At 39.8% G+C, this 27,710-nt stretch overlaps 2 protein-coding genes and 1 long non-coding RNA gene across 8 annotated transcripts in view; 2 read left to right on the top strand and 1 right to left on the bottom strand.

Moving 5' to 3' along the window:
- WNK3 (WNK lysine deficient protein kinase 3) overlaps nucleotides 1-13,390 on the top strand; it is a 165,182-nt gene extending 151,792 nt beyond the window's left edge. For all 5 annotated transcript variants that reach the window (XM_058712224.1, XM_058712225.1, XM_058712223.1 and 2 more), the window contains exons 22-23: nucleotides 3,814-4,016; nucleotides 7,805-13,390. In XM_058712224.1, coding sequence (XP_058568207.1) covers nucleotides 3,814-4,016; nucleotides 7,805-8,134 — 533 coding nt within the window. In that variant the 3' untranslated portion in view covers nucleotides 8,135-13,390. The remainder of the gene's footprint in view (nucleotides 1-3,813; nucleotides 4,017-7,804) is intronic.
- Nucleotides 13,391-16,681: 3,291 nt separating this feature from the next.
- On the bottom strand, nucleotides 16,682-20,956 carry LOC131503111 (uncharacterized). The gene is made up of 2 exons (XR_009257323.1): nucleotides 20,747-20,956; nucleotides 16,682-16,912 (listed from the first exon to the last, which is right to left on the bottom strand). It is a non-coding gene; the product is annotated as an uncharacterized LOC131503111 (long non-coding RNA).
- An 80-nt stretch (nucleotides 20,957-21,036) lies between these two features.
- Nucleotides 21,037-27,710, top strand: part of FAM120C (family with sequence similarity 120 member C) — a 114,805-nt gene continuing 108,131 nt past the window's right edge. The window contains exon 1 of one of the 2 annotated variants that reach the window (XM_058714523.1): nucleotides 21,037-21,791. In XM_058714523.1, the coding sequence (XP_058570506.1) occupies nucleotides 21,111-21,791 (681 nt within the window). In that variant the 5' untranslated portion in view covers nucleotides 21,037-21,110. The remainder of the gene's footprint in view (nucleotides 21,792-27,710) is intronic. The other variant, XM_058714522.1, reaches the window with a different exon arrangement.

The raw sequence follows: 27,710 nt of genomic DNA, 5'->3' as shown, positions 1-27,710 counted from the left end.
ACATTTATTTATTTTTGAGACAGAGAGAGACAGAGCATGAATGGGGGAGGGTCAGAGAGAGAGGGAGACACAGAATCTGAAACAGGCTCCAGGCTCTGAGTTGTCAGCACAGAGCCTGACGCGGGGCTCGAACTCACGGACTGCGAGATCATGACCTGAGCCGAAGTCGGACACCCAACCGACTGAGCCACCCAGGCACCCCTATCTTTTCTTTTATTAACGTGATGTATCACATTGATTGATTTGTGAATGTTGAATCAGCCCTGCATCCCAGGAATGAATCCCACTTAATCATGGTGAATAATTCTTTTTATATGCTGTTGAATTCGATTTGATAGCATCATATTGAGAATTTTTGCATCCATATTCCTCAGGGATATTGGCCTGTAGTTCTCTTTTTTTACTGGGTCTCTGTCTGGTTTAGGAATCAAAGGAATACTGGCTTCATAGAATAAGTCTGGAAGTTTTCCTTCCCTTTCTATTTTTTGGAATAGCTTGAGAAGGAAAGGTATTATCTCTCCTTTAAGTGTCTGGTAGAACTCCCCTGGGAAACCATCTGGTCTGAACTCTTATTTGTTGGGAGATTTTTGATAACTGATTCAATTTCTTCGCTGATTATGTGTCTGTTCAAGCTTTCTATTTCTTCCTGTTTGAGTTTTGGAAGTGTGTGGGTGTTTAGGAATTTGTCCATTTCTTCCAGGTTGTCCAGTTTGTTGGCATATAATTTGTCATAGTATTCCCTGATAATTGCTTGTATTTCTGACGGATTGATTGTAATAATTCCATTTTCATTCACGATTTTATCTATTTGGGCCATCTCCCTTTTCTTTTTGAGAAGCCTGGCTAGAGGTTTATCAATTGTGTTTATTTTTTCAAAAAACCAACTCTTGGTTTCATTGATCTGCTCTACAGTTGTTTTTTAGATTCTACATTGTTCATTTCTGCTCTGATCTTTATTATTTGTCTTCTGCTGGGTTTGGGGTGTCTTTGCTGTTCTGCTTCTATTTCCTTTAGGTGTGCTGTTAGATTTTGTATTTGGGATTTTTCTTGTTTCTTGAGATAGGCCTGCATTGCAATGTATTTTCCTCTCAGGACTGCTTTCACTGCATCCCAAAACGTGTGGATTATTGTATTTCATTTTCATTTATTTCCATAATTCTTTAATTTCTTCTCTAATTGCCTGGTTGATCCATTCATTCTTTAGTAGGGTGTTCTTTAACCTCCATGTTTTTGGAGGTTTTCCAGACTTTTTCCTGTGGTTGATTTCAAGCTTCATGGCATTGTGGTCTGAACGTATGCATGGTATGATCTCAATTCTTGTATACTTATGAAGGGCTGGTTTGTGACCCAGTATGTGACCTATCTTGGAGAATGTTCCATGTGCACTTGAGATGAAAGTATATTCTGTTGCTTTGGGATGCAGAGTTCTAAATATATGTGTCAAGTCCATCTGATCCAATGTATCATTCAGGGCCCTCTTTTCTTTATTGATCCTGTGTCTAGATGATCCATCCATTGTTGTAAGTGGAGTATTAAAGTCCCCTGCAATAACTACAGTTTTATCAATAAGGTTGCTTATGTTTGTGATTAATTGTTTTATATATTTGGGGGCTCCCATATTCGGCTCATAGACATTTATAATTGTTAGCTCTTTTGATGCATAGACCCTGTGATTATGATATAATGCCCTTCTTCATCTCTTGTCACAGCCTTCAATTTAAAATCTGGTTTGTCTGATATAAGTATGGCTACTCCAGCTTTCTTTTGACTTCCAGTAGCATGATAGATAGTTCTCCATCCCCTCACTTTCAATCTGAAGGTGTCCTCCGGTCTAAAATGAGTCTCTTGTAGACAGCAAATAGATGTGTCCTGTTTGTTTGTTTGTTTTGTATCAATTCTGATACCCTGTGTCTTTTGGTTGTCGCATTTAGTCCATTTACATTCAGTGTTATTATTGAAAGATACTGGTTTAGAGTCACTGTGATGTCTGTAGGTTTCATGCTTGTAGTGATGTCTCTGGTACTTTGTGGTCCTTGCAACATTTCACTCACAGAATCCCCCTTAGGATCTCTTGTAGTGCTGGTTTAGTGGTGATGAATTCCTTCAGTTTTTGTTTGTTTGGGAAGACCTTTATCTCTCCTTCTATTCTAAACGACAGACATGCCGGGTAAAGGATTCTCAGCTGCATATTTTTTCTGTTCGTCACATTGAAGATTTCCTGCCATTCCTTTCTGGCCTGCCCAGTATTCAGTAGATAGATCCGTCACTAGTCTTATTGGTCTCCCTTTATATGTTAGAGCATGTTTATCCTTAGCTGTTTCAGAATTCCCTCTTTATCCTTGTATTTTGCCAATTTCGCTATGATATGTCATGCAGAAAATCGATTCAAGTTTCGTCTGAAGGGAGTTCTCTGTGCCTCTTGGATTTCAATGCCGTTTTCCTTCCCCAGTTCAGGGAAGTTCTTAGCTATGATTTGTTCAAGTACACCTTCAGCCCCTTTCTCTCTTCCTCCTCTGGAATCCCTATTATATGGATATTATTACATTTCATCACATCACTTAGTTCTCTAGTTCTCCCTTCATAATCCTGGATTTTTTTTATCTCTTTTTCTCAGCTTCCTCTTTTTCCATAATTTTATCTTCTAATTCACCTATTCTCTTCTCTGCCTCTTCAATCTGGGCTTGTTAGCCTCCATTTTATTTTGCACCTCATTTATAGCATTTTTTAGCTCCTCATGAATGTTTCTTAGTCCCTTGATCTCTGTAGCAACAGATTCTCTGCTGTCCTCTATAGTTTTTTCAAGCCCAGCGATTAATTTTATGACTGTTATTTTAAATTCATGCTCTGTTATATTGCTTAAATTGTTTTTGATCAATTCATTAGCTTTCGCTACTTTCTGGAGTTTCTTCTGAGGAGAATTCTTCCGTTTTGTCAGTTTGGATAGTCCCTGGAGTGGCAGGGAACTGCAGGGCTCTTCCCCTGTGCTGTCTGAAGTAACTTGTGTTGGTGGGCGGGGCCACTGTCAGACCTGATGTCTGTCCCCAGCCCACTGCTGGGGCCACAGTCAGACTGGTGTGTAGCTTATCTTCCCCTCTCCCAGGGGCAGGACTCCCTGTGGAGTGGTGTGGCCCCTGTCTGGGCTACTGGCACACTGCCAGGCTTGTGGTGCTGCTTCGATGGGATCTGGTGTATTAGCCAGGGTGGATCCGCAAAGTGCACAGAGGCAGGAGCGGCAGGCTCAGCTTGCTTTGCCTTTGGTGGTCCGCTACGGCAGGGGCCCTGCAGCACCGGGAGGGAGGCAGACCCGTCCTCTTCCGTGGGCCTCTTGTCTACACTTGGCTCCAGAGAATCCATTCTGCTAGTCTTCTGGTGGTTTTCTGGGTTATTTAGGCAGATGTGGGTGGAATCTAAGTGATCAGTAGGACACAGTGAGCCCAGCGACCTCCTACACCGCCATCTTCAAGTCTCTCTCCTCCATGTTTATTTTTTATCTCTTTTAAGTATCTATCCGAGGAAAACTGATGTAAAGATTATAATTGATACTAATGTTTTTATATTTGACTTATAACTTGTAGCTTATTTGACTTTATACCAAGGTGACCATATAATTTCCCATCCAACAAGAGGAAACTTTCGAGAGTGAAAGGCATACATACTGTTAATAATTACTCCAGGACTGTCCCAGATAAACTTGAATGTCTGGTTACCTTATCTGTATCCCATATGTGAGGTTCTACCAACTGCATTATTACTCAAAGAAAAGTATTTATCAGTTTTAATTATTTTTTATGGTTTTCCTGTTATTTCTTCTAGATCCACTCTGTGTGGAGAGTAATGTAGCATCATGCCAGCAATCTCCAGCTAGTAAAAAAGGCATGTTCACGGATGACTTACATAAACTGGTGGATGACTGGACAAAGGAAACAGTTGGAAGTTCTCTTATTAAGCCAAGTTTAAACCAACTCAAACAGAGTCAACACAAACTAGAGACAGAAAACTGGAACAAAGTATATGAAGTAAGTGGTTTTTGCATGTTCCTCTTTATTTCTAAGAACTAAAATCATAAAAATTGATTTCCTTAGGTCTATTGTTAAAGTCACTATTAGAGAATGATGTGACTTGACAACATAGCGACTTTTATCCTTGTCTAGATTCATTTTGTCTTTAAGAAAATTATCTTTTAGACCAGGGGTCAGCACATTTTTTTCTGGGAAGGAGCCAGTTAGTAAGTACTTTCAAGCCATGTGGTTGCAACTAGTCAACTCTGTCATCGGGCAAAAGCAACCATAGATAAAATATAAATGAATGCACAGGGCTTTGTTCCAATAAAACTTGATTTACAAAAAAAAGTGGTAGGCTATAGCTTGCTGACCCATGCTTTAGACTCTTATACCTAAAAATATAACCATCAAGTATCAAAAAAGAAAGCATCTGGAATGAGGGTGAATTCAGTCCTGTGGTGCAAGAAGAGTTTGAGTTTTGAGGGAAAGCTATCATATGTTGTATATCAATATTCTCAGAACTATTAAGTGATCTTATTTGTTCAGTTTGAAAAAATAATTTTAAAGCTCTTTAAGCTAGAATATTATAAAAGGCATCTTAAGTTTATGGATGAGATTCCTAGTTAATTGCATATGGCCTTAGTCAGATGTACATGCAGTTGAGATATAGAAGGATGTCCACAATGCATTCTGGAGTGGGAAGAAGGCAGGCTTATAGAACAGTATATACAGTATTTGTTTAAAATTATGTGCATTAGATATTTATATATATACACAGAACTAGGAGAAGCCGTTAACAATATACTGGATGGTGGAATTTGAGCCTTATTTTACATTTTACCTCTCTGTTTGAACTTTTAAAGTATCACTTTTTCAAAATGAGTAAATCTATCAAAATGTGAATCAAGCTTAGAATCTGAACCCTCATAATTGCAAGATGTATATGTGTGTATATGTGTGTGTGTGTTGTGTTTGTGTACATGTATGTGTGTGTTTGTAGTCATTGCATATAATTTGGTAAAGAAAGTCTGAAAATACATTTAGTGTTAATGTTGAATAAAAATTTCAAAAGCCTACATTTCCAACTAGTAAGCAGTATTTCTGCGTGGGGACTCTGTATACTTATCTTACTCCTGGCACCGATTTATATACGGATAGTATCACCATTGTAAAAATTGGAAGCCTTTAGAGGCAAACTTCAAGGCATAAATGCATTTGTGCTGCCAGTGAGAGAGCCTCTGAGTACTGTGTGAATGGAGGCTTTTGTTGACTAGTAGGAGGGTGGTTTATTGCAGTATAATGGAGGATTTTTGGAGGGAGAGTGAGTAGAAAATGGCAGTATGAACAAAAGTGGTAGAGGTCTCTAAGCAGACAGAATTGGGTTCCAGTGTCAGCTCAGTCACTTACTAGTTATATGACTGTAGGCAAGTCATCTGTGCCTCAGTTTTCATGTCTTCAAAACAGAGATAATACCTACCTGCCTTAAAACATCACTGTGAAAATTAAATGAGGTAACACCTGTAAGATGCCTAGATAACTATTTTTGTATTTTAAGTTCAGTTGATTACATGTTTGTGTGGAAAGCACATCTCATTATCTAATGTTCTTGCTTGTTACTGGTCTGTGGCCTTATTAGAAAATTTTGTCACAATTATGTCAGGCCCTTTACTTTGTGCCAAGCCCTCTACTAGGCACTGGGTTTGATGAGCAAAAACAAGTATGTGCCCTATCTCATGGAAGTTACACTCTAGTGGGACAGTTAGACATGAACAGACTTATATAATATAGGATATCATATAATAAGAGAGTTGGTCTAGTTAAGGGAAGTCAAGGAAAGCTTCCCTGAGAAGGTGATGATTGAACAGAGATCTGAAGGATGAGTAGGTGTTAACTAGGTGAAAAAAGGGAGGTAATCTGATTCCAAGTGGAAAGAACAGCATATGCTAAGCTCTGTATTGGTAAAGGGATCATGAGGCCACTGAAAGTAGGCCAATTTTGCTGAAGTGAAGAGAGCAGACAGGAATTGGTGCACAGTGAATCTAAGGAGGTTGGGAGGGTCTTAAAAGTGGTGATGATAAAGACCTTTGTCTTTATTTTAAGAAAGATGGATAGCCATTGAAGCCCTAGGGTTCACATCAGATTTGCTTTTTGAAAAGATCACTCTGACTTGAAGCAAGAAGAAAGGATTATTTGGAGGTAAGGGTAGAAATTGATAGACCAATTAAGAGTTAGTCACAGTAGTACAGTTAAAGAGAAATTGAGATGAAGAAAAATGAACAGATTCCAGGAAATGTTTAAGAGATAAAATGGATGAGATTTAGTGATGGAATGGATGTATGGCAGAGGGAAGGTATCAAGACTAGGTTTCTGGCTGGCATTACTGGCTATCATTCCAGCCTACCAATCACCAAGATGCAGAACATGAGTAGGCATTGTGTTTTGGTAGAGGAAAGACCATAGGTCATTTGAATCTGAGATGCCTTTGAAATATGCAAGAGAAGGTTAGGTCCTCTCCACTGGTCTTTTTTAAAAATAAAAATCACACTACTGTTTGTAAAATAATGTTCATTATAGAATTTAATCAATGCAGAAAAGTATGAATTCTAAAATACCACCTTCAAATCCCAATACCTAGAAATAATTGTCACTAACTTTAAATAAACACCATTTCAGATTTCTTTCTATGTCTGTATATGGATACATGGAAATGACTTTATAAAAATGAAGTCATACTATATGTGCTCTTTTGTGTTTTAAATATTTATATATTTATATAATTTATATATATTTATATAATTTAAATCCAAGTTAACATATATTATAATAATGATATCAGGAGTAGAATTTATGTGCTCTTTTGACTCAGAAGTATTACATTTAACTTTACTTTAACAGAACAAAAACACTGATATGAAGAAGGGATTACTGAACTTTAAATAAATGTCTTTTTACCTCAGGAGATACTGTCATTCATTCTTGAGTCAGGCAAAGCCTTTATTCCAACTTTAGTTTGAAAGTTTATTTAAAAGGATTTAGGCTTGACTTTTCGATTTAGAAGAACTTAGCATTAGCGACTGATACCAAACTCTCCTTTAAATGAGAATTATTTACTTCCATTAGACTTATTATTACCATGTGTATAAGATTTCAGTAATCTCTATACACATACATAATCGTAGTAGGACATGATAAGGGCAGGCAGGAATATATTTTCAGAATACTGCCAAAAACTTCCCAAAATGCAACAGAAATGTTAGACTTTAACGCAATGAGTAGGAGTGGGTAGGGAGGTGACATTTATTGAGCATCTACTCTGTGTGCCAGGTTCTTTCTCCTGGGCCACACATAATCATGCTCCTCTGTCTCCAAAGAATTCTGTAGTAAGGTGGGCTATGGTCTGTGGTGCTGCATGAGAGAATTCATGGGGCTGGCAGAAAGAAGTAAAATTATAAAGAGTAGTGCTAGCATAAAGAAAGGAGACGACACTAAATAGTGAACAGAGTGGTACCTCTATTCATTGGAGTTAATCCTCACCTCACTATTAAGTTACTTAGTGATATTTGGTGTTACCAATTTTTAGCTTCGGTTTCCATATCTGAAAATGCCTACCTTGCAGGTCAGTAATGAAGAGGAAATGAAATAAGGTATGCAACTATGCTTGGCACACAGAAAGGTGCTCCAAAAATGGTAGCTGCTCATAGTAATAATGGGAGTAGTAAACCAAAAAGAATAGGAAAAATATAGATGGGTAAAAGCATCTACCAAATAAACTGATCTTTTGTTTTTATTTTTGTTTTCGTTAGAATACTCCATCTACTATGGGCTACACATCAACATGGATTTCTTCTCTGTCCCAAATCCGTGGAGCTGTCCCAACCTCCTTGCCACAAGGACTCTCACTCCCTTCATTTCCTGGGACATTATCATCATATGGAATGCCCCATGTCTGTCAGTATAATGCTGTGGGGGGGCCAGGATACCCAGTACAATGGGTAGGAATTTCAGGAACACCACAACAGTCTGTAGTAATTCCGACTCAATCTGGGGGACCATTCCAGCCGGGAATGAATTTACAGGCATTTCCAGCTTCATCAGTGCAGAATCCATCTGCCATCCCGCCTGGTCCCAAATGAATCAGAGTAGATGATGAAGAAAAGGGAGAATTTTTTCGGAATTATTTTCAGGATACCTAAGATACTAAACATTCTTCTTCTTGGGTTCTGCCATATTTTCCCTTGTTTGAGTTTACCTTCCACTGTATTTTTTGTTTGTTTGTTTCATTGTGGTATTTTATATAGCTCATCATTCTATAGAACTGTGCAGTTTGTACATAGAGCACTGCACACAGAAATGTTTTTTCACTTCAAATCCTATCCTCTTTGATACTTGATTTTTTAAAAATACCGTTCAGAATGCTTTAATAAGCTCAGCTTGAGCATTAACATTTCCAGGACACTTTCCATGAATTGCTGAGAAGCCCCCATTTTTTACTGCTGCTATCTGCAGCTGGATGATACTTTAAAATGTATAAAAACTATTTAAATTGAAACTCCCCAAACGTGGATGAAGTGAGACCCTCCAACAGCCGGAGTCTTATGGGATTCTTCACATGTTTATCTTAGGTTTACCTTTCACAGAAGGCAGGGTAACTTGCTGCAGGAAATGTTTTGGTATATAAAGTTAGAATAACTTTGTCAACCAGTATAGACCATGAGCCCTTTTTAATGTGATTTTCTTCCCGTCGTCACAGCAGTAGGAGTAAAGCCTTGTTTTAAGTGAGGCGGAGAGAAAGGAAAAAACAGAACTGTAACAGTTCCTTGATTCTGCAGATACTATAGTTACTTTAGGATTTCAATAGTAATTCAAAGTAGCTATCTCCTTGTTTCTCATGTGCACACTACATTGTTTTTGAGCATCTGAGAGGCATTGATTTGGCTTGCATTCTTTTGCAAGGGATATATTGCAGCTGATACGAATCTCATTTGGGGGGAGTCTTTGTATTCCTAACAAAGAGAATTCAAGTTACACCTCTATTGATCCATTCTTCTGAAGTAAAATGTACTTGACACAGCAGGTTGTACGTTTTGAGACTTACACATGAAACACTGGCTTTACAGGGTTCTAAGATGTGGGGTATACACTGTCCTGCAGTGAGATAGTAGACCCTCGAAGGACACTATTTAAGTTGCCCTTAGCTTTTTTTTTTTTTTTGATTACCATTTTTTTTAGTTGTTATAATTTCTTATTAGTATATATAGCATCCTAGATGATTTTAGATCTTAGATGATATAGCAGCCTCTTTAGAATCTGAGAGAGATCACTGTCAAGTTGCACTTTACTGGGTTTTATCCAGTTTTAGGAAGAGGTGAGGCAATGTCAAAATAGACACTTTTGGATTTCTGGAAGGTTAACTATAATAATCTTAAAAGGCTGGTCACAGAGTTACCTAATGCTCAGTCTGTGAAACCCAAACAGAATTTTTAAATGGTATTTATCAACTACTACATATACACATTTAAAATACTTTCCACTCTGAAAATTTCAAGGTCATTTCTAGTACACAGTTACCTGATAATGAGTTCTGTCTACTGGTAAACATTCCAAATTATCACCCAACATTTCTGTTAAAAGATTTTCCTCCAAGTTCCTCTAAAATTTTTACCCCATGAGCTTGGCAGGTAAGGAAAACTTAATAGGTGTAGTTTCCTGTTTTGTTTGCTTGTTTGTTTGTTTGTTTGTTTTTTGCATAGTCTACTTTGTGACATTCAGTACCCTTTTCAAAAAATGTGTCTGATATTGCTTACCTGAGGATCACACTAACCATCATGAAGGTTCTGTCACTATCATTTGGGGTGTCTAAAGCAGCATTTTCAGAATTGCTGTTGATAAGAGCCACAGTTTCTTTTCATAAATGAAAACATACTCTGGTTTGGGTGAGTCTTTCTAAATCTTATGTACAGATTCTTCAGATTTCTTCTACAGTATTAGTTTGCAAGTTGCAGTGATTTTAGGACATTAGTGTAATGCAAATGCTTGCATTGCAGTGTTTTCCATATGTACAAAAACAATGCACCTAAAATCCATAATTCTTTAAAACTGCTCGTGTTTCATTATAAGAGTTGGCTTGTGTAATCACATTGAGACTTACAACCTATAAAGTGAAAATCCTGCAGGTCTTAAGATCTCTTCTTCAACAGTTGTAATCCTTTTAAACAGTGTACCCCAGGATGAAAAAACCTCCATGGATGACACGCACAATTACATTTATTAATGGCTGCTCTGCATCAGATGTCCCACATTTTGCCACCACCTCTGTTTTATGTATAATTCATTATTCATTTGCCTGCAGACTTTTGCAGTGCCTTGAAATATTTAGAATCTTTTCAGATTTTTTGCTGGAAAGAAAAGTAGTCTTCTAAAGTTTGAAGATGGTGAATAGTGTACTGCTGTCTCCATGCTGACTGCAGTAGTTGGGTTAACATATGTTATGTATACATTATGTATACGTAACATGTATCCGTTTAAAAATACAGAAAAAAGTGAGTTTGTGCGGAAATGAAGAAAACAGTGTTATTCACACCACTGTGGGTTTTTTCCCCATTACTTAAATGTTTGATTCAGATGATAGTCACTTTGGCTGTAAATATTGGCTAGTTTTTTACCTAGGGGTTTTGCATTATTTCATAATTTTGCTAACTCATATAATAGTGCTGTTTTCATCCTTGCTGAGGTAATTTTCCTCCCCAGAAATAATTAACTCTTGAGGTGAAGCTCAGAAATTCCCTTCTTACTTAACAAAATGCCTACTATATAACAAGGGCCTTCTACCCATTTCCAAAAAACCACACAAACCTATCCTTTTCATTTTCCTTTTTGTAGAAGAGAAAAAGGTCGTACTGAACAATCCTGCTTGTAAAGTTTATTTGGGGGATAGTCTGTATGTCCAACCACCATGTTTACTTCTCCAAGTACAAGTCTGATGAATAGTACTGTATCTCCATATGTGGCAATGTGAGCATTTCATCATGAAATACATGCTGCTATGTTTGTGAAGTTGGGTGTTAACATCATAAGAATATGAAACCAGTATTGGTGTAAATCTAATGAAAATAACCCTATGTATATTTGTAGCAGTCTTGAATCTCTATTTAAGGTAATTTGCTGTAATATAACAAATATCCATTTTGTTTTTCATCCTTTTCTTGCCAATTTTATATCAAGCATGAATTCTAATGGTTTGACAGCAAAATTATCTGTGAAAGCTTAAAAGGCACTTTTCTGCTGTGATTTTTGGATTGAGTGTGGTGTGTTATGTGCAGTATGATGGGATGTATCATTTTAGAACTCCAGATTTAATTACAGTCCAATTACTTTTGTTTATCTACCTCGTTTTCAGTGCTGTTTGGGGGTGTACAAGTAAACACTGCCTGTGAAACTTGCTTTTTTGCCTTGATTCTCAGTATTCTTTCAGGTTCCAAATCTGGCCTGCCTCCTTGTCCCAGTGCTAACCATGAGTTTGAGATGAGTGGGACCATCACTCTGCCACCAATCTGTGTTTAAGTGATGAGAGCCATGTGCCTCTGCAGAATAAGCTTTGGGGATTTGGGGATGGAGAGCAGAGAAGTACACCCAGCTGGTGGCAATGTAGGACTTAGTTGTAGGAGTCCATTGTAAAATAAATAGTAAGAAAGTACTAAATTAGACAGTCCAGTGCCTGTAACTTAGCATCTTTTATTAAAGATGCATTTCTTGTCTTGTGTGCCTAAAGGGCTATGGGTTGAAATTGCTTTAACTACCGCAGTGAAATAGTTGATAAATCCTACAGCAGTGGCCTGTCATTCAGCATATTAGCATATTGCTAGGTATTTGCAGTGGCATTTTGTTAAAATGGCTGTATGCTTTTAGTTGAATTGTAGTTGGTGGTAACTGTTTATCTGATCTCTAAAGTTTATTGGAGGCATTGACTTTCTTTGTGGTCTTTTCTGAATGATGCATTTTTTGTTTTTCCAGAAACTCAGCTAATGTTTGTAAGCCACATGTTCCTTGTTTCACATGTTTACGGTGTGTAACACTACAGCATATTTAATCTTAGCAAATGCTGTATTTCAGGCTGTATACATTCCTGAAGTATATTTGGCATCAGTTTGGGATTCAGTTATTTAATCTTCTGTTTGGTTCAGAAAAACTTGAGATTTGAGGTGGTGTGCAGGCCATTTTTTTTAAGAATAGGTTGTTCATTTTTTCATTCTGTTGTTTATTGTAGACTTTTTTTTATCCCCCCCCCCCACACTTTGAAGATGAACCAGAAAAGGGGGTGGGTTGTAGAAAAGGCCATTGATTTGATAAATGTAATTTCTGGGATTCAGATTTTTTTTTTAATCCAATCCAATTGGTAAAATTGTAACACTCAAACTTGGTAAAATCCTTTGAAATTACTATGACATTTTTATGGAGCCAAATGCTTTCAGATCACCATGGAAATAGTCTTTGTATGTGAAGGATGAACACAAACATTGGTCAGGGTCCCTGATAGCCAAGATAGGCAGGGGCCTGGGGTAGTGGCTAGGTTACACTCAAGTTATTTTCAACTGAGATAGTTGGAGGAGTGTACAAACTAACAGCTTCCATTATGAAAGGTTTTCTTTTAGTTAAAAACCACCTCAAAAAGGCTAAAAGTCAAGCAAGAAGGGAAGAGAGAAACTGGGCTTTTGAGAAAAAAATGTGCCGGTGTAAAATAAACCCCTAAATGCGTGCTTGTCATCCTTCCAGGTTTTTTTTTAAGTTACATTTCTTTTCACTATAAATTAAGATTTCAGATTGAGGTTTGTGGTCCAGAACGTACCCTCAGCAGAAAATAGTGACTGATCGGAAAGTGCAGTTGTTCAAGGTCTGTCATGCTCAATCACTTAAAGCTGTAATTTGTTTGATATGAATATTAAGCATGTAGACCTAGTGCAGCATGGGAGCCACTCAGGAAGTTTATGCAATTAATAAACTTTCATGCATAATTTACTATGAAGTATGCAGAATTTCAGCCACTTCTCTACACTTAACATTTAGTTGTATATGTGAACTCTCCTTTCTTAACTGGGGAATGTAGCATTATATAGTATGTTGTTAAACTTAATTTTAATTTTAATCCTTCTTGACATTAACTTTTTGTTTTGTTTTGCTTTTTGGGGGGGGTTGTTTTTGGTAAACCAAGTGATCTGCCTTTAAGCAGTTGTCTGATTTTGGTTCGTTGAAACTGTGATTTTTATTTCATTTGTACCCAGCCATTGTAAGTATTTTGTTTTGTTTCTTGGAAATTTTGTTTTGAAACAGAAAATAAAGGCTGTGTTATAAAATGAATATGTTATCTTATCAAAATGCTTTCATAGTCATTGCAATCACCTGGATTAAACTGGTTCTTCATTTATCCAGTGTAATTTAGCAGATTTAAAAAATTTAGTCCTATAGATTATGCTGACTGAACAAATTAACCAAGCCGTGTATTACCTCTTGATTTATAGCCCCAGGAAATTTTGAGCTGTACCTCTTCTCCACCCTTCTCAATGAGCCATAATTGTAACAGTCACTATGACTTTCTTAGTACTTGTTGTGTTATCTAGGCCTTTACCTGTGGTATTTTTAATTCACAAAACAATCCTATAAACTAAGTCTGTTACTATCTCCACTTTACAGAGAAAATTTATGGATCAGAGAGATTAAAGAATTTTCCATGGTAACATAGCTAGGAAATGGTGAAGCCTGTACCCAAACCCAGGTCTGTCTGACTCCCAAGCTCATGGGAAAAACTCCAAGCCATACAACTCTCAGATATACTGTATGATAAATAATGCAAATACATTTGCAGTAAGTTTTCATCTATTATCAGGATTAGTATGTACTCTTTTCTTATATATCTTTCATGAGGTTATATCCAGTGCTTGTTTCTTTTTAATTTTTTTAACATTTATTTATTATTGAGAGACAGACACAGAGTGTGAGCAGGGGAGGGGCAGAGACAGAGGGGGAGACACAGAATCTGAAGCAGCCTCCAGGCTCTGAGCCGTCAGCACAAGCCCGATACGGGGCTCAAACCACGAACTGAGATCATGACCTGAGCCGAAGTCAGTAGCCCAACCAACCAAGCCACCCAGGCGCCCCTCCAGTGCTTGTTTCATAAAGGATTCAAAATATGCCCTTTGCACAAACTTGAGTTTTCCTTTCATATTGACAATGTTTCAACAATACACCTTTAGCAAAAAGTACGTTTTGAAATTTCCCTCCCACATCTCTCATTTATCACACTACAGTGACTTGGGAAACTGCCCAATGAGATCAGATCACTTGTTCACTTGATAACTTAGAAGAAACATGCATATGTTTATGCAAACAGCCCTGGAGGAAGAGTTAGAGGCTTATCAAAATTATCCAAAATTAGATGAGGATTTTTAAAGTGTTTTAAAAAATCTATTACCTTTACTTATTGACCCGGTAACTCTGAGGCATTCTATGTTAGGTGATTGCTAAAGGAAGGACCTAAAGTACATAGTGGAACAAGCATGGGTTTTGATTTGCAGACCTCTCAAACTTCGACTTTCTCATTTATAAAATGAGGTGGTTGTGAATATTAAATAGGATACATAAAAGCAGCCACCCCTGTCCCTAAATTTTTTAATTGTATTCACTGTGACATACCTCTGGTGACTTCCACAGTAAAATTGTACTGGGGAAACCAGGCTGGTTTGGAAATGGGCCCTGATTCTTATTACAGTTAATACAGATACTTTTTAGAGCCCAGCAGACCTGGGTTTTTATTCTAGCTTTGTGAACTTGGGAAAACTGCTTAACTTTTCTGCTTCAATTTTCTTATCTGTAAAAAGGATAGCTGTCTCAGTTGGGGTTGTTTCCAGACTAAATGAAACAGCATATAAAGAGCTTAGCATTATATCCGGTACACAGTAGGCTTCTTCAAATGATAGTAACAACTACTCAAGGGACGTTACATATCGCTATTTTAAGAGAAGAGGAAACAGGTGACAAAATTGGACCCAACTTGTGAGTCAATGTGAGGTCTGTTGGTGGAGGAGATTAGGTATTGGCCCAAAAGGTGTTGGATGATGTGACAGAGTGAGGTTTAGAGGTGAAAGTATTTCAGTTGGGGCATAAGACAATATAAAACCCACTTAAAATGTACACCACTAGATACATGAAATGGTAGAGAGCCACCTGGGTGGCTCAGCTGGTTAAGTGTCCGATTCTTGATTTCAGCTCAGGTCATGATCTTTGTGGGTTTGGGCCCCACATCAGGCTCTGTGCAATAGCACAGAGCCTGCTTGGGATTCTTTCTCTCCCTCCCTAGCTGCCCTTGCCCCAGTGTACTGTCTCTGTCTCTCTCAAAATAGATAAATAAACCTAAAAAAAGTTTTAAAAAAAGAATGAGAGGGTAGAATTTTCTGTGACTAAAGAGTTTAGAAAGAGCTCAACTAGTAGTAGTTGGGGAAAAGAAGGTGGGGTCTTACAAAGGAAGCTCAAGACAGAAATGAAGATGTACAGCATAAGTAATGGTCCAAATAGGAGCAGGACCTTGTGATAAAGAAATGGAAAGGACTAGCTCACATGCACGTTACAAATAAGGAAACAGCCTCAAGAATTTAAGCAATATTTGTAAGGGTTCTACATTCCAGCTCAGAGGTTCTCAACCCTGACTGCATATTAAAATCACCTGGGAAGCTATTTAGAGCTATGTAAAGCACAACAATGTGAATATACTTAACACTACTGAACTGCACACTTGAAAATGGTTAAGATGGTAAATTCTGTTGTATGTATTTTACCACAAGTGAAAATAAAAAATGTGTCTGTGTCCCATCCCTATAACCAGTATCATTACATACACACAGTAATGTAATTAAGGTTGAGGACCACTGTCATCGTTTCCTTTATTAATCAAATGACTTCCCTACTTGCTATTAGCCAGTTATTGGTTCAAGAAAAACAAGAAATATGGCAGCCTCATTAGACCTTCTAATGAACTACTTTCTATAACCATATGAACCTATAGCCTCTCAAACAGGCCCCAAGGATTTGGGCAATAGAGAAAGCTAAGTGGGCCCCTTGCTACTTAAGTGGAACATGTCAGAAGATTGAGTCCACTGTGAACTCTCCGTGCAACCTCTTTATGTTTCTCTCTACCCTTCATGACACGAGTGAACATTTATTAGGAACTTACTGTGCCAGTTATTGTGCTAAGCACTTTACATCATTTAATCTTCACATTTAATCTTCACAATCCTCACAAGCTTCTGAGGTAAGTATCGTTACCATCTCACTTCTAAGCTCCCTGTCAAAAACTGCTTTTTCCCCAGTGCCCAGCTTTATTCCAGGCATGTAGTAGGTGCCAAATCTGTTGAATAAATTAATGAGTCCCTATTTCACAGATACAGTAAGGGATCAAAAGGCTAAGTAACTTGTTAAAGTCAGATAGCTAATAAGGAGTTGAACTGGTATTGGAACCCAGATCTTGGTTCCAAAGCACGCACTTCAACTACTAATCTGTGACATCTATTGTGCCCTCTCAGAGCTTCAACTTTCAGGGCTTTGGCCTATGTTATCTCTACCCTCTTTGGCCAATCCAGCATAAAGTTTCAACTGTATTATGTTAAGACTCTTGTGTACAAGTAATAGAAATCTGATGTGAACAAGCTTAAGCAAAAAGAGGAATTTATTATAAAAGATGGTGGTGTCTCACAAAACCCAGGGATAATGCAGATGGGCCTTAGGAACAAATACATCAGATGCTTGAATGCAGCCAGGATTTTTCATCTCTCCTCCAGCTCAATCCCAAATTCTCTATGAAGGTACATGAAGGATGGCTCCTGCTGCAGCCCTGAGGATAAGGCAGAGAAGGTGGTAGAAAAGGGGTGCTAGGAAGACAAAACAACAGATGTTTACTTATACTTCTCTTCTTCATGGTCCATCAACACATATGACATTTTCCCCATATCTACAATTCCCAAATGCCCATACCTAACATAATCCACGGACAACTGCAAGTCACATGCAACTTCTGCATCCGGAAGCAATAGCATGGCATAGACCTGCCCCTTCCTCGTCTATTTCAGCGACAAGCTAAATGTAACTCCTTTTGATCCTGCAACCTTTAATAAACTTAACTACTAACAATAGATCTAACATGAGAAATAGAGAAACAGATTAACCACAATCAAAATTCCCCTTTAGGAAAGGAGAAGGGCACACCATTATCAGCCACCAGGACCAAGTATGCACCACTTCCACCTGGATAGGAATAAAGGAATAAATTACAGGCATAGAAAAATTTATGGGAGTCAATTTACCTTCTCACTTAACCAGTCTGTACTTGGGCCTAGGGCATACTCTAGAAGAGCAGCGATTCTCAAACTTGAGAGTGCATTAGAGTCACCTGGAGGTGAGACCGGCAAAAACTTTCCTGACATGAACACTCCCTTCAAACACCTGCACCAAGAGACTTGACCAAACTTTAGTATGGCTTCTAGCAGCCTAAGGCTAGTCTCTGAGATGACCCATTTCCCAATTGGAAAGCTTAGGGCTATCAAAAGAATTTATAGTTTGTTCTAGCCAACACATAAAGATCGGCCCCTGACCTCCCTTTTAGAGCCTTGTGAGTTCTTTCCCTGTCCCCTTGAGATGTATATGTATCTCCTACAACTCAGATATTTCTTAAGGACCTGAGAGCCACTCCTTTGAAATGTAATCATCAGGAAGGCTAGAGCCTTTACCTCCCCCCCAGTCTGTAGGAGGATAGCATCCTAAGTTCAACAACTGCCAGCTAGCAGACCGAGCTGGCCTACTCCCTTTTACACTATCACCCACTTTTTGTAATTTTTCACTTCCCTCACTCTACTTGAGTCCTTGCGCCCTCCTTCTCTTTCTTCCCTCATCCTCTCTTTAAAACACCTAGTCACCTCTGTGCAAGTGGGAACAGAGCTCAGTTTTTTTCCCCTACTGGCAGTAGTTACTGAATAAAATGTTTTCACTGCTTTAATGTCGAGTTTTGTTTATTTTTGACATTACTTAAAATGAGTATTGCTGGTCCCACTCACAGTTTCTGATTCTGGAGGTCTGAGGTGAGGCCTGAGAATTTCTAAGTTTGTAGGTGATGCTGATGCGCCAGTCCAGGGACCAAACTTTGAAAATCGCTGTTCTGACTCTGGTCCCTATTCACTAGATACGATTTTCTCGTGATAAAACTTCCTCAGAACCTAATTTGACTGCCTGTGGATTTCATTTGAGGGGACTCTGAATGCTAATCAGTCCAAGAATCTTGTCAAATTATGCTCTTTGAATCTTCAGATCTACTAAAGGGAATAATCTGGCTCATCCTGTTGCAGTTTCTATTTCTTAGCACTCTACCTAACGACTTGGCTCATTCTCCCTAGCATTCCACTCAAGATCTTCAGTTCAGAGCTTAGGTAGGAAATAATAGGCTGTGTTCAAGGCTGTAAAGCCTCTCTTTTCTGATCTGCTCTGGGAATGTTATGCCTACCCTCTCTTTGATTCCAGCTAAATCCATTTATAGAAGGAGACCTCATCACATTTGGGGGATTTGGAGAACAAGGAATCTATGGAGGCTTACACAGATAACCTCATTCCAATTACCTAAGTGCCAATTTCCTAACCACTTGAACCACTGAAATATTTGACATGAGACAGAGTTCTACCACTGTTAATTCAGCAAAGCCCATGAATACCTGACACTCAGCAATTGCAGATCTCTTGATACAGACAGAAGGGCTGCTCTGTTTTGAGCCCCGAGAGCAGTAAGCAACTGCTTTGCTGCCAGATAACACAGAATGCCAACTTCCATTAACTGATGTGGGATATCTCCAATCTCTGCCAATTTCGTATTAGTAATAATAAGTATATGAGGTTGCCTCACAGAAACCAAGGACTAGAAATGTTTCAGGAATGATAACCTGGAACTTAAACACAATGAAGACTATGTCTCATCTCTGTGCTGAGAATCTGCATTTTTCTTCTCTTTCTGTAGATCAGTATCTTATACCTCTGTCCCTGTGGTGGAAAAATTGCTGACAGCTTCCAAGTTTTATGCTTAGAGAAAAACTGATCTCTGTGGTTCAATTCCAGCTTTCTAGGGAATGAGAGTCTGATGGACCCAGCTTGGATTATTTGTCCACCTGTGACCCACTGAGCTACGGTAATAAGAACATGACAGTTTTTGCTGTAACTCTGTCAATGGGAGGAAAGTCATTTCCCAGAAACGGAGGGCTAAGCAGACAATCCAACAGGTGTTCACTGTACTAGAAAACCTCTATTCTTTCCATCTTTCATCCATTCAAGCTACTGTTCTCTACTTTCACTGGTCATTTTCAAGAGTTCCCTATATGCACTGCTTCACCATTTATTTATTCTTTGCAAATCTGTCTTGTTCTATCTCCACTATTCTTTTATGATAAATTCCTTTATGGAGCTTGAAGCTTTTACAGCTTTTGCATCCTAATAGGCTGTTCTCCAACTTCATTCATCTTGACTATTCTAGGGTTCTGCACTTTTGCATTCTAACTCTGCCTGCCATGATCTCCCATCTCTCATGTTCCAAGCCAGATCTGGTTACTAATTACAAAACATGTTTTCTGCCCTCCTCCTGCTAAAAGAATGGGCCCTAAAGGCCAGCCAGAAGACTGGTGCTACATCAAAAATCAACTTAAAATCTATTTTTTTCAAAAGATTATGATTCTGTCCGTCCAGAATTGTAGCCCTTGCAGTTATTTTGCAAAAGCTTCCTGACAGATTGATTCACAATGAGGTTTAGAAACAAAGGTCCTAACTACACAACACTGTAGCTCAGTGAGTACTGGAAAGATACAACTTGAAGTTTAATTTGTATTGGTACTTATTTCCCACACCAAAGAGATTTTGAAGAAAAGGGATACTCAATTTCATTTTGTTTCTGCACTGCGTCCGGCAAATAATGTCAGTTTCACCACTCATAAATTGGGGCCAACAATGCTTTGAAGAATTATGGTAGTTAAAAGTTAAGTGGATTACTACAGAAATGTCGGTTATCGCTTTTAAATTTCATGTGTCCCATCTAGGGGCGCCTGGATGGCTCAGTCGGTTAAGCGTCCGACTTCAGCTCAGATCACGACCTCGCGATCTCACGGTTGGTGAGTTCGAGCCCCGCGTTGGGCTCTGGGCTGATGGCTCAGAGCCTGGAGCCTGCTTCCGATTCTGTGTCTCCCTCTCTCTCTTTTCCTCCCCCGTTTATGCTCTGTCTCTCTCTGTCTCAAAAATAAATAAACGTTAAAAAAAATTTAAAAAAAAATTTCATGTGTCCCATCTCATTCATTAAAAGCTACGCATATTATTCCCCCACCACGCTCCAGCAAAAAAAAAAAAAAAAAAAAAAAAAATTCTCCCTCCTGGAGAATTTTAACATACATTAGCCAAATTCAATTAATCCATTCAACTTCCTTTCCCATGATGCATCACTTCTCCCCAAACTCCTTTTCCTGGAAAAGGCGGTAAATAGCCTGAAGCAACTAGGCGGACGCCAGGAGTTGTAGTGCAAATCCTAAACACAAATCACACCCCACCACTTCGGATCCTGTGAGCTCAAGGGCAGAAAGGGGTAGTAAATCTTGTTCCTAGACTGCATCCTGAGGCCGTATAGAAGACTACAACTCCCAGGATGCCCCTCCGCTCCGCCCCCCCTCCCCCGTCTAGAAAGCGAGTACCATAGAGAAGACGAGGCAACATGGCTCCCGGCGGTGGAAGGGAGAGACTTCACCCCTTTTGAAGCGGTGAAGCGCGGCCGGAGAGGGGGGGGAAAAAAAAGTGACTAGAGTCCATCATCGCTTTTATCCTCTCAGCCTTCCCTAAATCTGGCCGGCCTCACTCCTCCTCCTCACCCAAATCCAATCCGTTGGTCTCCTCCCCACCCCGCCCTCATCCCCTCGCCCGCTCACCCCTCCCCTCGGGAATCCTTTTCCCGCCCCCTCGCCCCCCGCGGAGTGCGCACGCGTCCGTCCCCAGCTTCGCGCCCAGATCGCCACCTAACCTGCTCGCGCAGCCGCTGTCTCGTCTGCCCACCGACGAAGCATGGGCGTCCAGGGCTTCCAAGAGTTCCTGGAGAAGCGCTGTCCCGGGGCCGTGGTGCCCGTGGACCTCCTCAAACTCGCGCGCACGGTCTCGCGCCAGCAGCAACAGCACCAGCATCGCCAGCTGCCGCCTCCGGCAGCGCTAGCTCCCGGGGCTCCACGCACCGCCAGGGGCTCTGCGCCTCTGCAACCGCCACTCCCGCCCGCTGCCTTGGGTGCCTACTCCGGGGGCGCGGGGCCGACTCGCCACCATCACCCCGCTCACCACTTCCACCACCACGGCCAGGCGCATCCTGGGCTGCACCCGCCGCCCCCTCCGCTGCCCGGGGCCCGGGTGCTTGTGGACGCGGGCTCGGCGCTTCCGCGGCTTTATGGTGGCTACCAGACGGATTGGGTGTGTGGTGGCCAATGGAACGCCATGCTGGGCTACTTGTCAGCGCTATGCCAGGCTTGTGCCTATCCCGGCGGCGACGGCCTGGAGCTGGTGGTCATGTTCCCCGGGGGCCTGGGAAAGGACCGGCTGGCCGAGTGGGGCCGTCGGTGCCAGGCCGAGCGGCAGACAGCGCAACTGATCGTGGGACACGTGGGCAACAAGGGCACCCCTCCTCCACGGGCCTGGTTCCTGCCACCGGCCTGCCTGAGCCACTGCGTGAGGCTAGCACTCATCCGCTTCCGGGTCAAGGTGAGGGAGGGGCCGGATCTTAAATAATATGCCCCACACCTATACCCTCCCAGCTAAACACCTAACCACCCACTAACCTGCCACCCATCTACCCACTCACCGCCTAATCAGCTAATCCACTTGCCTAATTATCCACTGTCATTTTATCCATCCACCTTCCCCTTCATACCACCCCCTACCGATTCGCTGACCAACAGAAGTACGTCTCTACCTGTGTCACCCCAATAACTCTCTTTACTTTCACTTATCCAGTGACCCGTCTCTGGGTTTTAGCCGAATTTCTTTTGTAGCCCCATCTTTCTCCTACTGTCTTCTGCCTCAAGCTGAAATGCCCTTTCCAGTTGGCATCTCTCTTCCGTATGTCTCTTTTCCAACCTTGCAGCAAATCAATTAAACAAATGTTACATGAATACCTTTCGTCTACAACTTTCCCCCCATTTGACCCATTGAGATTTTTTTTTACCCATGTGTCTATTCAGTCTTTTTAATTTGCATATGCTTCTGTTTCCTCCTGCTTTAGCCTAAACAAAAATTTAAAAACCCACTGACTCAGTCACTGTTCAACAATTATTAGACCATTGAGAGTAAGGGGTTTAAGGGACATGTGAGACATGGGGGTCCTACCCTTGGAAAATCAAATATGTAAGCATGGGAGATTTATTTAATAGTATAAGTGTGTTTGTGATGGAAGATTTATTTAATGGTATAAGTGTGTATGTGATTATGCTTCATGGTACAGATTGTAAGTACAGTATCTGTTGTGTGTGTGTTGGGGGATATCTGTGGGCTAAAATTGTAAGGGGAGGCTTCCTCAAAAAAGTTGGATCTCATTTAGTTCTTCAGGGATGGGTTGGATTTGAATGGGTTATGGGTTTGGGAGGAGGCTGCTTTAAGTAGGAGAAAGAATGAGAAGAAAGAAGCAAAAAGGAATATCAAGCATGTTAGGCCCCATGGGCAGTTAAGTCCAATCTCTGCATGTAGTTGGTTACTGTTTATAGGGCCTGGGGAACAGCTTGGCAGCCTCCCCAGTTCTTGGCACCACTCCTGCTGCTCTGATACTTTCCCATACTCTTAGGTTTCAAGTTCTTACGTGTAGGGAATAGCAAGGTTTGGGAAGTAAAGGAGGTGGGCAGGAAGAAGAAAAAGTACAGGGTTGGGTAGGACAAAATCTCAAACCCTATTCCCATCCGAGGCTCTTGGGTATGTGCTCACAGTTAAAAGACAGGACAGCGAATTTTGAGAATGATAAAGAAATGGTCCTGGGTGGAGTAATGAGGAGGAAAAAAAATCTCATTGAGAGACTGAAAGCTTGCAGTGGTCATAGAGTTTGTGGCCATAGTTCAGTCATGCTAGAACGCCTTGTGCACATCAAATCTGTGCCTGGGCTGGATAGATTATAGCTGGTTTTAATAATAAGAAAATCCAGTCATGAGCTATCTTAAACATATATAGTAGAAAAAAATAATAGACATTCATTTGCTTGCCTTCCTGACCATATTTCAGTAAATTCTTCATTCATGATGATTCTTTCCACTTTGTTTTCATTGCTGCCACCCAAGCTTTAAGGACTTTTTACCTCATTGTCATTAACCTGGTTGCTGGCAACTAACTAATGGAATGCTTAGTAGGTGTCAGGCGCTAATCTATGTGCTTTAACAACAAAATTATTTCATTTGATCCTCACATAACCTGTGAAGCAGTATCATCCCTGTGTTCCAAATGAGGAAACTGAGGCACAGGAGGTTTAGAAACTTGCCCAAAGTCACCCAGCTATTAATGGCAGAGCTGAGGTTCTGGGATCCATGCCCAGGCAGTCTGGCTCCAGAGCCCATGCTCTTAACAACGGTGCTCTAAGATGAATCTTTCTAGAGTGCCAATGTGATTAGATCATTCCCATACTCAAAATGTTCCCTGGCTCCTTGGTAAAGACAGGTCTGGGTCATTCGTTTATATTCATTTATTGAGTGCTTGCTGTAGACTAGGTACTATGCCTGTTGCTGAGGATTCAGAGGTAAAAAAAGAAAATCCCTGTACTTGAGGTCAGTTTAGTGAAAGACAAAACCGAGTTGCAGATACTGTTAGCTAATTGCAAATGATGAAAAATTTGGCCCCTACAGGGGGCATAGTTAATTCTGGGTGAGGGTTTGAAAGTTGGGGGAGGCTTCACAGATTGGTGCTGAGCCTTGGAGAGGGCTGGAAAGGATAAGTCAGGTGGTGGACAAGGGTGTGGAAACCTAAAATGGCTAGCCATGAGATCTGAATGGATTTGGATTAGAGGTTGGCAGGAGAATTAAACACGGAGTATGGATTTGTGGTTTCCAAACTTTTTTTGTTCATGCACCCCCAGCAGTCAAAAGTTTTGAGAAGCAAACTTAATATGGCTTACCAAAATTCTCCATCACACATAGTCTCATTTTTAAAATCCCAGCAGTTTATCACAATAAGATGGATTGATATGTGATAAAGCAAGTGTGGAGAAAATGGTAGAATCTCAGCTGTGGGTATTTACTCACTGTAAAATTTCAACTTTGCCAAATGTTTGAAGTTTTTCATAATAAAATATTGGGGAAAAAATTCCCAGCAGTCCTCTTCAGTCCTGAGAACTACCATTTGGGGAATATATAAATCTTATTCCCTATGCTACATTGTAAACACTCTTTGATCTTTTCATATTCTCCATAATATCTTGTATATTTTGGGTTTAGGGCACATTTTTTTCCTGAATGAATAGGTCAGTAATTCTAAGAGAGTGGATTGTATGAGTAACCTAAAAAGTGTGTAGTGTGGCTCTTAATATAGTGAATTTAAGACTGACTGCAAAATCACATACGTAAAGAAATTATTTATTTTCGTTACCAGTGAACGAAGTTCTCTTTCCTGATTTTGGTTGGTGATCTTTGTTGTTGGAATGATGGCGAGCTTCCTGGTTTATAGTACACACTTAAAAGATACTGGTTAATAGCTGAGGTAAACAGCTGTGATTTGCTTTTATAGAGGAGTGTTCCACTATTTTGAAGATAGCAGATTTTCACTCAGATAATCTGCATGCTTACCACTTCTTTTGACTGAAATGCTAGTGCTTCAGAACAAAACCCACTACTGTATTTCTCTTCTTGGTTTTGTTCTTCAGACTAAGCTACAAAATGAGTCTTTATTCCTAATCTTATTTCCATTTGTGCAGGTATTAAATAAAAGATAAATTGCTGGGTTGTCTGGTTAACATTAGGCAACTTAAGACTGCCCATGAAAAGATTATTGGCATGAATTTTGTCATTTGGTTGGTTTCATTGCTGTGTCCTGCAAACCTTTGTAAGTGTAATCGTCAATAGCATTAAAATGAAGTAAACTGACCAATTGCTAGCCTGGGTCTCAAAAGTAGAGCAGCCAAAAGCAGTTTTAGAATGTGGTTTGGGAAATGATGTGGGGTGGTTATGGGGATGAATACTTTAACAGTTAAAAAAAGATAACACTTAAAACCCACCACTTCACAGCTATAATTTTTTAGAATGGGACCAATTAAAGAAAAATGAGTTGATTTAAAGAAAAGTATTAAGTTACAATACTTGGATGTGGCAGAAATCATGTTGGTAGTACATGAGCGATCAAAGTTTTGAAAAGTCTGACCAAGAGCTGATACCATTTTATCTTTCATTCTCTAAAATGCAGTATAGCAATGACTGCTATGCTTCCGGGTTGTTTACTTACACCCTCAGTGCCACTTCTAGGTGCTGTAGTGGTAGGAAAAATTATTATAATAATTATTATTACTTCTTGAGCACCAAGTTGTACATAAAGTGCTTTTTAAATACCTCATTTATTCCTCACAAGCTTGCAAGAATGCCCAGTATTCTTCCCATTTCTTTGGTCTGTACACTATTAAGTGCTGGATAAAAATCCCTGTTCTGGGTCTGTATTGCTCAAAGTCCCTTTCCACAGTTCCACTACACTATTTCCTTCTTTTTAAAAAAAACTTTTTTAAATGTGTATTTTTGAGAGAGAGAGCAAGCGAGAGTGAGCAAGGGAGGGGCAGAGAGAGAGGGAGACACAGAATCTGAAGCAGGCTCCAGCTCTGAACTGACAGCACAGAGCCCGACATGGGGCTCGAACTCCCCAACTATGAGATCATGACCTGAGCTGAAGTCAGACGCTTAACCAACTGAGCTACCCAGCCGCCCCTATTTGCTTCTTTTTGTATCTTCTTGTGTAAGATTGTGTACTTTTATTGGCCAGATAATATGAATAAATACATGAAGAAAAATAATAATAAATCAATTTGTTGAGCACTCTATGCCAGCATTTCTAAATGCACAAATACTACCAATATAAAGCACATGTGTAAGCTAAGTGTGAAGTGAGTCCTAGCAATCTTTCTTTGCCTTTTCAGTCTCTCTCTCTCTCTCTCTCTCTCTCTCTCTCTCTCTCTCTGTGTGTGTGTGTGTGTGTCTCTCTCTCTCTGGTTTCTTTCACTTACAGCATAAACAAATAATCTTCAAACAACAAAAACCTTGCCTTTACTTTGTAATTCCCTTAAGCCATTATCTTTATCCCTGTTCTTCCCTTTTAACCATTATTCACGAACAAAGAAGACTGTATTAATTCCCATTCCCTAGCCTATTGCCACTTGATATCTAATGTCACCATTCTGAAGCTGCCACATCCATTTCCACTGTTACCCTTTCTTGGTCCTTTTTGAGGTAATTTTCACTATTGAGCCATCCTTTCTTTAAATTTCCTTCCTTGAATTTCATAATGCTGCTCACTTCTGATTCTCTTTATATATCTCTAGTTCTTTCTCCTTTCCTAAATTATTCCTCCTCCTCTGCCTGCTTCCTTAAGCTTCAGTGTTCTCAAGACTTCTGTCCTAGTCATATTCTCCTATATTCACTTCCTGAGCAATCTTCTCCATTATCATGGCTTTAAATATTAACTATATTCTGATGATTCTTATAGCTCTTTCTCTACCCCCCAACCTCTCTCGTAAGCTTTCAAAGTATCTTTTCAGCTCTGCTACTCAATGTCTTATAGGTCACTTAAATTAAAAAAATATTCAAGATGGAGCTCATTATTTTCCCCCAAAACTTGTTCTATTTTCAGTGTTCTCTTTTCCTTTGAACCTTGTCTTTTATCTATTTCAAGCCAGAAAAGATGGAGTCCTTAGTTCTTCACTCTCCTGTCACCTCCCATATCCACTTGGTTACCCAGTCCTGTCACCTCTGTACCTCAAAAATGTCTCCTGAATCCAGCCACTTCCACCCCCATTGCCTTAGTTTAGGCTGCCATCATTTCTTATCTGAACCATGAAAATAGCCTTAACTTTTTCCTTTACCACTTTCTGGACAATAGCCCATCTTCTACATTGCTGTCAGGGATATCATCCTGAAAACCAAAGCCAACTTCATTGTATGCCCAAAGATAAACACTGGCTACTTTTTACCTACCCTTCCAAGTCCAGACTTCTCAGCCTGGCAGACAATGCCTTTCACAGTCTGATCCCAAACTCTCTCCAGCCTTACTTGGTGTTTACCCACACCTGTTCCAACCATTCGGAATGTCCCAACCATTCTGAACTTTTTAGTTTCCTGGGTATACAGTGTGTTCTTACATAGTGCTTTTCTTATGTCGCTCTCACCCTTGCATAGCGTATTCCTACATATTGATCAAAAAGAATCAATATGACTCTTTCCTAGCCAAGGTTGATGATGTGCTACCCAAATGCTCTTGAATTACCTCTCATTTTTTCTCCTTCATAGTATTTTCATATCACATTTAATTCTCTTTTTTCCCATGCTGTACATTACATCCCCAGAGTGTATTTATTTTATAACTAGAAGTTTGTATATAATTCTCTTTTAATTGAATTCCAAGAGGGCAGGGATTTGCTTCTAGGGCTGGACACATTGTATACAATAATGGTTGTTG

Source organism: Neofelis nebulosa, chromosome X (genome assembly GCF_028018385.1).
Source record: "Neofelis nebulosa isolate mNeoNeb1 chromosome X, mNeoNeb1.pri, whole genome shotgun sequence".
In the NCBI taxonomy this organism is placed as follows: domain Eukaryota; kingdom Metazoa; phylum Chordata; class Mammalia; order Carnivora; family Felidae; genus Neofelis; species Neofelis nebulosa.
The sequence above is the reverse complement of the archived record's forward strand: the minus strand, read 5'-3'. Positions and strand labels throughout refer to the sequence as shown.